Source organism: Morone saxatilis, unplaced genomic scaffold (genome assembly GCF_004916995.1).
Source record: "Morone saxatilis isolate NCDOM2014 unplaced genomic scaffold, NCSU_SB_2.0 Contig9, whole genome shotgun sequence".
Classification (NCBI taxonomy): Eukaryota; Metazoa; Chordata; class Actinopteri; family Moronidae; genus Morone; species Morone saxatilis.
Genome location: NW_023340268.1, coordinates 13,235,394 through 13,247,320, shown reverse-complemented (window position 1 = coordinate 13,247,320; position 11,927 = coordinate 13,235,394). Strand labels below are relative to the sequence as shown.

At 41.7% G+C, this 11,927-nt stretch overlaps 1 protein-coding gene across 1 annotated transcript; it reads left to right on the top strand.

Moving 5' to 3' along the window:
• The first annotated feature begins 578 nt into the window (after positions 1-578).
• LOC118342649 (catenin beta-1-like) lies at positions 579-9,752 on the top strand. The gene is made up of 17 exons (XM_035681256.1): positions 579-734; positions 1,742-1,791; positions 2,432-2,641; positions 2,764-3,014; positions 3,142-3,380; positions 5,302-5,497; positions 5,627-5,771; positions 5,972-6,075; positions 6,374-6,508; positions 6,656-6,859; positions 6,974-7,132; positions 7,231-7,350; positions 7,449-7,599; positions 7,716-7,837; positions 8,162-8,222; positions 8,474-8,669; positions 8,778-9,752. The coding sequence occupies exons 2-16, from the start codon at positions 1,779-1,781 to the stop codon at positions 8,662-8,664; spliced, it is 2,301 nt and encodes a 766-aa protein (XP_035537149.1). The 5' UTR covers positions 579-734; positions 1,742-1,778; the 3' UTR covers positions 8,665-8,669; positions 8,778-9,752.
• The last annotated feature ends 2,175 nt before the right edge of the window (positions 9,753-11,927 follow it).

Here is an 11,927-nt window from a genome sequence, read left to right as displayed (position 1 = left end):
CTTTATGTGTCATGGGATCAAGTTAATGGTTCTTGTGGAAAACTGAAATTCAATCATTGCATTCTACAGTTTCCATATGGTATAATGTTGTGGTCACTTTGTTTTTTTTCTTGTAACCACTGCAGCTTATCATATCCCAGTAAACTGTGTGCAAGTGTATGAAACATCTATGAGATTGTTGACAAGCGACCTTCATGTTTGACAAATTATGACTTATGATTGAATAGGTTGAATGACTGAATTTCACAGAGCTGTTACGGGAAATGTTTGTGAGTCGGAGTTAACTGCATGTTAATTAAACCCCTCCATCATATCACAGCAGCTCATGAATCACATTCCAGGCTAATGAATGCACCTCGCCCTCCCCACCACTATGGCAAGTATCACAATTTTTACATTTGCCTGGGTGGAAAAATCTCAAAACTGAAACGGCCGACTGCTCTTAACGTAAAAAAAGATACCAAAACCGAGAAACAACTGTAAAATAACAGTTTTGACGCTAAAACTTTATTTAAAACGGCGCCCTATTTTCCCGAGTGCGGCAGAATACTGTATTTTCTCATTCGCCATCTTGATGTTCGATCGCACAGGCGGAAGCAACATCTTCGGCGGAGCAGCAGCGGGTGTGGTTCGGACTTTACGGGTGGTTCACCTAGCAGCCGTTTTCCTATTTTCAGCCGAGAGAAAGGACACATTTCCCCTGACAAGAACCACGGAGGAGCCGCTCGACTCTGGTAAAGACTGCGTGTTCACTACATGTGTTATACAACGGATTCACAGCGCGTCAATGTTCGCTTCATCAAAGAAAATCATCTTTGGCTAGGGAGGGGGCTCCGGGGGGGTTTCTGATTTGGCTGGCAGCACAGCAGGTTTTTGTACGGTGGCGCTTGGATCTACTTTTCATACGTCCTGGCTAGCTAAGCTAATCAAACCAGAATTAAACATTTGGAGGGCTCGCTTGAAAGTCACGATTCCAATCACTAATTGATTGGCGGCAATGGTGGCTTCTAGTGCTGGTTGCGCCTCAGGACAAGTTTGAACAACTCGGACTGTGTGAGTGGAGCCCTCAACAGTGTTTGTTTATGTTAGCTGGTCGGCTAACTAGCGGAGGGTTTAGCTAGGCACGTTAGGTTAGCTTAGCGAGCTATCAAGGTAAGCTAGCCAACCTGTTAGCTAACACACGCTAGCGCCTCGGTCGTGAATGATACGTCTGTAGAAACTAACCCGGGGATTTACGGTGTGTAAAACGCGTTTCTGTGGGGGGTTATAGTTGTGATTAGGCGGCTGGTTAGGCTCGTAGTTAGACCCTCCATAAGAGGAGGAGTCATGGAAGTGATTGCGGGGCGGAGGGGGTAGTTTCTCTCATTGGAAACCCAAGCTGCGAGGTCGGAACTTGGCCGTGGTAGGGGGAGGGGGAGAAATATGCCTTTGATGTTCTTTGCCGCTGAATGGTGAATTGTGTTCGTGCTGGCCTGGAAATACCCACCGCTTTGCTCTCTCGGCTGGAGGTGGAGGCTCGGCATTTCCCCTCAAAGCTACGTTAGTGAGCCAAACAAGCGTCGGAATCAGGGGGGAGCGGGCACAGGTAGACGGGGGGGTTATTATTGAGACCACGGAGGAGAAAACGCATAAACACCACGATTAGGTTTTTGCTTTTTGGGCAAACAAAAACTCAAGGTTGAGTGCGACTTGTCTTATTTTTTATTTTTTTTCCCCTGTGTACTTATTTCCTCTTACACAGACATATCTGCTGTGCGGGCTGAGGGCAGGCAAGAACAATGGCTACCCAGTGTAAGTATGAAAAACTTTGAGTCAAATAAGTTTTATGTTGATGTGGGACGCCTTTTATGGTTTATCTTTTATGTCCACATGTAAGAGTTTTTTTCATGTGCCTAAATACACAAATTTCTGTAAGCCTTGAGGTGCTGTGGAAATTGGGAAAATGGGAGCTAGGTGAGCACATGTCACAGTATCCAGAGTAATTGTAATTCGTCTTTGTTACCTCTGAGTTTCTCCTTCAGGGAGAAAAAAAAACTCTTGGATTTGTAAGAGGAATTTAATGTTTACATGCTTCAATTTATGAGCTTTACCTGAGGGTATGAAGCAGAGAGGAACACAAGCTTTTCCTTTGCTTTTTGTTCCGTTTGTATCCGTTTGCTTTAACAGGATTTTCTTTGTATGAAAGGTCACTCTCTAATTTTATGTTGGCCCTCCTTATTTTCATGACTACTTATTTAATTCCTAAATCTCCTTTCTGCATTGACTTTCTGCAATATTACAAATGTAATAAAACCATGTATAAGATTACTTAAACCTTCCAGATCCCTCTTAAAAACTATTCTTGGCTTAAAGGAAAAACACTGAAGTACTGACTGCCTTTCTTCAAATCTGTGATTCTTTGTTTCACCCTTTTTGTCTCTTTTTTGTGTAGCTGATTTGATGGAGTTGGACATGGCAATGGGAGACAGCAAGGCTGCAGTGAGCCAGTGGCAGCAGCAGTCCTACCTGGATTCAGGCATTCAGTCTGGAGTCACCACCACAGCACCATCTCTGAGCGGCAAGGGAAACCCTGATGCTGAGGAGGATGATCCAACTCTCTATGACTGGGAATTCAACCAGCCCTTCACTCCTGAGCCTACAGGTATACGAGATATTGATACATTTGCAACTTCAGGATAGCTAAAGCATAAATGTATGGCAAAATCTCTGATTGACAAATTCTGTTACTTCATGATATCAATTGTCATATTGCATTACTTTCAGACATTGAGGGGTATGCCATGACCCGGGCCCAGCGTGTGCGTGCTGCCATGTTCCCAGAGACCTTGGAGGAGGGCATCCAGATCCCACCAACCCAGCTGGATGCTGCCCACCCAACAGCAGTGCAGCGCCTGGCAGAGCCGTCTCAGATGCTGAAGCATGCTGTGGTCAACCTCATTAACTATCAAGATGATGCTGAGTTGGCCACTCGTGCCATCCCCGAACTTACCAAACTGCTCAATGATGAGGACCAGGTGCGTGTACAAGTGAATCAAGAACACACTGAAATAACAAATTGGTACCGACTGAGTGACATGTGGTGTCATGTAAGTTATTAACAATGCAGTATGCAACCCTAACAAACATTGTTCTTTGTCCTAGGTTGTCGTGAATAAAGCCGCTGTAATGGTGCATCAGTTGTCAAAGAAGGAGGCATCACGCCACGCCCTGATGCGCTCCCCACAAATGGTTTCGGCCGTTGTTCGTGCCATGCAGAATACTGGTGATGTGGAGACGGCTCGCTGCTCTGCTGGCACCTTGCACAACCTTTCCCACCATCGTGAGGGCCTCCTTGCAATCTTCAAGTCTGGAGGCATCCCCGCCCTGGTCAAGATGCTTGGGTAGGAAACTGAAGGAATTGTGGGGCTTTTTACTGAATATGTGACGGTATATTATCAGCCTACACGCACCCAGAATGTCTGACACTATCGACCAGAATGCAGAAAAGTTGTCTGAGTGGTTTGTGTTTGCAGTGCAATCTAATGGCAATAGAGTGGTTTTGATGAGAGTTGTTTGGATTTCATTGCAGCTCAAACTTTTGTTTTACAGGCTTTGACTAATGACTACGTACTATTGGCCACTAATTGGCAAGACATGTTTGTTTTAGGCTCATCAGTCACAGTGGCACAAATGAACTAAAATGTGTTCACATTTGTTTGTCTCAAACACTCCCGCTCTCCCCATTTCTCTTTCTCTCACTCTACACGGTGGGTGAAGGCTGAATACAGTTAAGAATTAAGAAACATAACAATGTGCTCTGCTGCAACAGCCAAGAGCCTATCAATCATTATTATGCAAATAATGATTCAACTGGGAATAAAGGCACACAGTGATTATGGTATAGCTTTCACCAGGCATTAGCCAGCAATCACCTGCAGCAGAAACACATCTTAAAACTATCCTAACAGACCAGCCTGTATTAGACTAACGCCGTAAAAACTGACATTACTTTGCTTTGATGTTGGAAAAGCATTATGACAAATGGTGGCTGTATTCTCTAATAACCAAATCTTTGCAAACCAGCTACATTGCCAAAGAACAGAATACTCCCCAATGTGACAAATTTGAAACTGTTAAAATGTTTTCCTTACTTACGCTACTCTTTGTGTTCTTCACAAAGCCAAAATAGTTAGCTGGCTGGCAAGTTGTGACCTGTTGGATGTCTCGTGTGTGTGGTTGAATTTGCACCTGGAATCACATTACCCCACTTTATATGCAGGATAGAACAGTAGCATGAGAGTGGATGATGAACTGCTGGATTTTATTAGACTACAAGCCAAGTGTTCCCAATAGATTTTAAATGCAGGTAGTAATTTGGATTATCTAACCACCCTGAGTGGAAAATTGTTTACATCACATTTGCAGTGACTGAGTTTCTTTGTTGTGCTAAAATTTTGTCAATGCTAGTTGTTCCTTTTTAAATGTTGGATTTTAAATGCAGATGTTGACATAGTATGGAAAACAGTGTTCTAGTGGTACAGTGGTTTTGAGTAGCAGGTCAGACCAGCAGTCTTTCTGTGGTGATGTGTAGTTGCCAAGTTTCATTGTTGGTCAAGTGTCACTTGGCAGTTTTTAAGGATTCCTGATGGACAAACAAAAAGCCAGTGTTACCTATTTTCCTGTTACAGAGCAATGCACATGGTCATCCCTGCAATAAAAGGTAGCTAATAAGCACAGCATACAAATCATTAAAAATAAGTAACTGTTATACTTATTTTGTTACATTGTATTAAATATGTATGCAATTTATTGCATTATGTGCTCTAAGTACAGCTCAACCATCAAGTTTAAAAAAGGAATATAAAACTGAATTTAATTTAAAATGAGGGTAACTGAAGTTTTGCCAGATTGCCACAACACTCACAAGGACTAAAGATCTAATTTCAATCAAAGTTGATTGCAGTCAGATACTTTATGTAAAATATGAGTTCATCCCAACAATACTGCTGCACCGTCTTAATGGCTGATTGTGAAGACTTGAACAAGTTGTCTCCAATGCGTGTGATTTAAAAAAAAGAAATAAATCAGTAGGTCTTTTGTTCTATTTTGACAATGCGACCTGCTTTGGTGATTATTTACCACAGAGAAAATATACAAAGCCTGATTGATTCACAATGTTCAGTGAAGCAAAAATGTCCCTTTTGTGTGTATTTGTATCTGACACTAGTTTTAAAACGTTTTTCTGATTTTCTGATTTTCTGATATTTTGTCCTTTCTTTTTTTTTTTTTTTAATGTTCTTGTTTTTTTTCCTAGCTCGCCAGTGGAACAGTGGTGTTGTTCTATGCCATCACCACGCTCCACAACCTGCTGTTGCATCAGGAAGGAGCAAAGATGGCTGTGCGCCTGGCTGGAGGACTGCAGAAGATGGTGGCCCTCTTATCTAATACCAACGTCAAGTTCCTGGCAATCACTACTGACTGCCTGCAGATCCTGGCATATGGCAACCAGGAAAGCAAGGTATTGGAACATCAACTCATTAATGCACGCATTGCTATTCATTCGCTCATAAAGTGCCTCGCATTTCTGTTCTGTTCACCATGTCCAGCACGTTAGCATGTCTAAAACACTACCCTGTTTTTGCTTTAGCTCATCATTCTGGCCAGTGGTGGTCCCCAGGCCCTGGTCAACATTATGAGGACCTTCACATACGAGAAACTGCTGTGGACCACAAGCAGAGTGCTTAAGGTGCTCTCTGTTTGCTCAAGCAACAAGCCTGCCATCGTAGAGGCTGGTACGTACATAGTCGTGGTACAGATATGGACTAGAAACAGTACAGTAAAAATATACATATGTTCTGGTCTAACTCATTGCGGTACAACTGTGGGGGTTATTACAGGTCTTAGATAGGTTTTGTAGTTGTGGTTTGCTACCTTAGAGAAAAGTCCTCTGTTGTAATGACTTTGTTTGTTGTACTTTGGTTTGTGTGTGTAGGAGGCATGCAGGCCTTGGGGCTTCACCTGACAGACCCCAGCCAGCGTCTGGTCCAGAACTGCCTCTGGACTCTGAGGAATCTTTCAGATGCTGCTACTAAACAGGTACACACACACACACTCATTAGTCACAGTTGCTAACTTCCTATGAAGTTAAGAACTGCTGCTCTGTAGTTTTTGGTTTAAATGTGCATAGTGTGTAACAAACAATATAAACACTTATTTTTCACTAATAGGAAGTGTTTTCTTTTAGCAGCATGACAACTACATACATACAACATTCAGGAGTCTTTAGTTTAACTTGTTGCCCATTTCATAGAAACCCAATGCAAAATAGTTTAGAATGCATGTTTTCCTCTTTGTTTTCTTCTGTCCCTTCTAACCCGTCCTCTGCTCTCTCCAGGAGGGAATGGAGGGTCTCCTGGGGACCCTGGTCCAGCTGCTGGGCAGTGATGACATCAATGTAGTGACATGTGCTGCTGGCATTCTCTCCAACCTGACCTGCAACAACTATAGTAACAAACTCATGGTCTGCCAGGTACATACAATACACACAGCTTTTTTTGGAAATTTCCTTTGTGTGTAAAAAAGCTAGACTCATGATGTCAGTTTTTGGACATTACTATGTGGAAGGCAGATTGTGTATTCTGATTTTAAATGTCACTGATTGATCTCATCACATTAGGTTGGAGGTATTGAGGCTCTGGTGCGGACAGTGCTTCGGGCCGGCGACAGAGAGGACATCACAGAGCCAGCAGTCTGTGCCCTGCGTCACCTGACCTCCCGCCACCAGGATGCTGAGATGGCCCAGAATGCTGTGCGCCTTCATTACGGCCTGCCTGTGGTGGTCAAACTACTGCACCCGCCATCCCACTGGCCACTAATCAAGGTCATTAGCCATCTGTTTCTCTCCATGTGCAGATTTTTCCCAGAACATAATTTTGGTTGAACCTCACATGATTTGATCCCAACTAACTAAAATGTTTAATTTCCCCCTGTCTAGGCCACAGTTGGTCTGATCCGCAACCTGGCTCTCTGCCCAGCCAACCACAGTGCTCTGCGGGAGCAGGGAGCCATCCCCCGACTGGTCCAACTGCTCGTCAGGGCTCACCAGGACACCCAGAGGCGCACTAGCATGGGAGGCAACCAGCAGCAGTTTGTGGTGTGTAACCAAGCCAACAACCAAGCTTTCTTTATTTGAGCATTCAGAGTTTTTTTTGTGTATTTGATTTCCATTTCTCCCTACTCAAACACATACAGGAAGGTGTGCGTATGGAGGAAATAGTGGAAGGCTGCACAGGAGCTCTGCACATCCTGGCCCGGGACGTCCACAACAGAATTGTCATCAGAGGGCTCAACACCATTCCACTCTTTGTCCAGGTAAAACTAAACCCTTAATCAGTCTTATACAGTCACACATCAGCTGTATGGGAATGTATTTAAAACTAATCCTTCTCTCTGCTGGTCACTGTCTCCAGTTGCTATATTCTCCAGTGGAGAATATCCAGCGTGTGGCAGCAGGTGTGCTGTGTGAACTGGCTCAGGACAAGGAGGCTGCTGAGGCAATTGAAGCTGAAGGAGCCACCGCCCCCCTTACCGAGCTGCTGCATTCCCGTAATGAGGGCGTTGGTGAGTATACGTGCACAAATACTGTGCCATACATTTCTGATTGCCATTGTATGTATCTACATTGACTCTGCACTAGAGTTTACTTGACGTGTGTTCCTGTGCATCATCTCTTGTAGCAACCTATGCTGCAGCCGTCCTGTTCCGCATGTCTGAGGACAAGCCCCAGGACTACAAGAAACGTCTGTCAGTGGAGCTGACCAGCTCTTTGTTCAGAACTGAGCCTATGGCCTGGAATGAGGTACATGCACACTGAAATAGTCCAACAAAAATAATAGTTGCTGTATTTTAGAGTATATACTGTATACAGTTGGTAACGTACTGTAGAATTGGAACTCTCTTGTCTACACTCCCAACCTTCCACCACATGCACCAACCAAGAGAAAATAAGACCTTTGGACCTGCTGTATGCAGATGTTCTGTTATATCTGTAGCCTATTTATTCTCACTCAAAGAATGTTGCTGTGCCCCGTTGTGGGATTAATAAAGCTATCTATCTATCTAAGACATCCATGTAGGCTGGCTTATGCCAGGTTTTGCTCATCACTGTTCTACCTTTTTATAGACTGGAGACCTGGGACTGGATATGGGAGCTCAGGGAGACCCTCTGGCATACAGGCAGGATGGTGAGTGCCTGTTTTTATATCTAATAAAATCCCTATTTAACTCTTAATTTCATCATTTAGTTGATGTCTCTCCAGTTGAGAATTAATCGGTAGAAACCCATGAGTTCATAAAGACCCATAATATATCATCCATCCATCTATCCATCTATCCATCCATCCATCCATCCAAATCAGTGTGTGCTACCCAGCAATGACAGCTGATTACTGATTGGAATATTATGCACCAATTTAATGAGCTTGTTTGTTGTCAGATGGGGCCTACCGGGCCTACCCCGCAGCCTATGGCCAGGACTCCCTTTTGGACCCCATGATGGAAGGTGCTGACTACCATGCTGACACTCTGCCCGACCTGGGCCACCACACTGATCCATTGCCAGACCTTGGCCACACCCAGGACCTGATGGACAGCAACCAGCTGGCCTGGTTTGACACCGACCTGTAGGATTGGTAAGATAGACTTCCACAGAAAACTTGGAAGTTCACAGTAAAAGCAATATTATTATATAAATAGAAACAAATTGATTTAAAAAATGTTGTCCTGTGCTCTTTTTACAGTTGTATTCTGATAGAACCTGCATTGTGATTGGCCTGTATTGTCTGAATCAGCATTATGATTGGCCTGTAGAGTTGTTGAAGGTAAAGAAAGGAATAAGGGGTCTTGGAAAGTGCCTGACACAAGAAAACAAAGAAGATGGTTGCCACGGGAATGTTTAAGCAAGTCGAAGCGGGGTTGGGGGGGTTGGGGGGGAAGCAAGGGTAAAAGTATCAGAGATGTGGAATCACACAATGGAGGTCTTGGAGCAGGTTACCTAAATGGATGAGTGCACATGAGGTGGATCTTAAAAGTTTGAAACACATGTTTTAGCCTTGCCTGTATTCTTATCAGTTTTTTTGTTTCTATTTTTCTTATTCTATTTTTTTATTTCTTTTTGTATTACTCATTCTCTGTTATGGTACTGACCCAGCTTGCCTTCGCACTAGCCATCTTCATTTTCTCTTCAATGCTAATCATTTGTAATTTTCTTTTTTTTTTTAAACGTATATTACATGTAGTGTTAAGTTATAGTGATATTATACAATGTTCCTTTGGTTTATTGCCGAATGTGTAGAACACTAATAATCAGTTGAATTGTACTCTGACTTAAAGTGTAACATTGTGTAGTTTTTTTTTATAATCTCAAAAATGGAGAATTATGCATTCTTAATATGTGCTTGTTTAAGCATAAAATATGTCAGTGTCACAAATGTTCTAAAGAGGGATATGGGTGAAATTGAGGGTGGGTCGGGGATAAATCTAGAGACAAGTGTTTTATATACAGTATCACTGGTAGGTTAACAACTATTTTGTATGCTATCATTGGATGTCTGATAGAAAAGTCTTTAATGCTATCATTGGTGGTCTAATAAAACCCAGTTTTATGTGCTATCAAGGGTAGCTAGGTTGATGAACCAGTTGTAGTCCTGCTGTGCTTATTTTGGAGACGAGGTTATGACACGGCTGAACAATAAAATGGCATTTTATTTCATTTAGTCTTTGTCCTGTGTCTTCTTTCCATCCATGTGATGATAGTGATTGTTTACTTTAATAGATGGGGAAATGTGTGCAATTAATGGCCACTGAAATTAGCTTCACATTGTGTCACACAATCTTAATTGTCCTAATCAAAATTCTAGGGGTTTCTCATGTTGTGGCAATTGTTAACTTGAAAATTAAAGTATATATCTTCAGCACTCAAATGGTGACACCATAGTCAGACAAAATTTCAAAGCTGCATTTCACACCAGTTATATACCGAGCTCAGGATAAAGAATTGAAATATGGACATGAAAATGTCCATTAAATGTTACTAAAGTAATTTCCACTAATATATAACCTACTGCTCACCGATTCACAGGTGGATCAGTGGTAAAGGTTGAACACTGGAGGAAAGACTGGGAAAAAGTTTTAGATAAATTCACCACTATAAGATGCTCTTAGTTTGTGTGAGAAAAGAACATCAGTGAACACATCTCTCTGCTGCAGTTCACACTCTTTCCTTAATCTCTCCATCACTACCATTAACTCCAGTAATGTATTGTCTCCTGAGCCTCACCTGCTGTTCTGACATATTAAGCAGCAGGGAAACACAGTAAATAGAACAAATGCTTTTCATTGTGCCAAGAGGATTTAATTAGCATTATATACAACCACAATATGTTGGAAGTACTGGTAGTTTAGCGAACTACAAAAACCACAGCCGATACTTCAGAGAGTAGTACAATTAACCTTAGGGCAAACTGACTAAGGCTCTTGATGTCAGTTAAGAGATTTGATTTCATTCGTCAAAATTACACCTCCAGTGATGCATAGACGGCTCCTGTTGTGAAGTGTGGACAGCAGCATTGAAAGTCAGGAGAAAAGCTCCATACTGTGTGATCCCTGTGGTCAAGGACCCTGTAGTTGTTCCTGCTGTTGTGCATTTCAGAAACATTTAAACAAGCAGTCTTAACTTCGAACTTGACAGACTCATCAAGGGCATGTTCAAAGCTTTTCCATCCTCAATAGAAGCTTTTCCATTTTAGTTTTCTTATTTTACTTTTAGCTGATAAAAATGCAAATGAAAAATCAAATATCCACATTGCTTAAGCAGTTAGGAACATGAGTCATGGTTATAGAGCTTCAACAATATAGCAGTGCTTGTATAAAAGTGAGGGGTGACAAAGACATTGTCAAGAAAAAGTTTGAAGTGGTTTATGAGAGAGTTTAAAGAGGAAAGGACAGAAGTTCACTTTTCAATTAGACTTAAATTATAACTTTACTTATGTAATGCCTTTCAAAGCAAAGTTACAAAGTGCTTTCATATTAAGTAAGTTCTTTAAGAGTACAAGTATTTTTTAATTATGTAATTAGATGTTAAGTGAGACAAAAATATATGAAAAATAGTTTTTTGTTTTCAAAATTTGAACCCAAAACATGTCAGTCTGTTCCAGTGATGTGTCCACAGTTATTATATATATACAATAATAATTTCATACATTTATGTCTTAAGAAATCTTTGGAAATGATCCATCATCACAGACCCTTCAGACGGGCCTTTAAGATCAACATTAGAGTGAAAGTGTGTATTCTATGTTAATGAGGACTTTTCACGAGTCAGTGAGGTCTGAATCTTCAGGCGTGGTCATGTACATGTTAATAGACCTTGTCCAGTGGCTCTACAGTGGTTTGGTGAATGTATTTGTATGTGATCCATATATGTACAGATTTAAATGAACCTTAAAACCAGCAGGATTCAACAACTCATGTATATAATCTGCACATACAGATACAAACAATTGGTGGTATGAGTGTCCTGTGCTAGTTCTGTGGACCCACTTACAAATATTACTCCAGTATATTCAAAAATATTGAACAAAACTTATGCTGGAGAATATGCTTATACATCTTTCAGCCTAAATCTGCTTTATCGTGAACATTTATTAAATATGACACAGTTATGGACAGAAAATAATATTATGAGACAACTCTTGTCTTTTCTCCCTTCACTCATGTCAAGCTAATAGTTTTAATGTACTATATGCATCAGTAAAGGTGGACCTTTCAGTGGACCCACCCCAACATTTCCACCTCATTGAAAGAACAATGGCTCCTCATTAACCTGCAGTACTCACCCTCTGATGTCCTATTGTCCCAACAGGACTTATATCCACAGCTGCCCACCTCAG

Coding starts and splice junctions, on each gene's coding strand:
- LOC118342649 (XM_035681256.1), top strand. Junction 7,133..7,230: donor GCAACCAGCAGCAGTTTGTG/GTGTGTAACCAA, acceptor AAACACATACAG/GAAGGTGTGCGTATGGAGGA. Junction 7,838..8,161: donor AGCCTATGGCCTGGAATGAG/GTACATGCACAC, acceptor ACCTTTTTATAG/ACTGGAGACCTGGGACTGGA.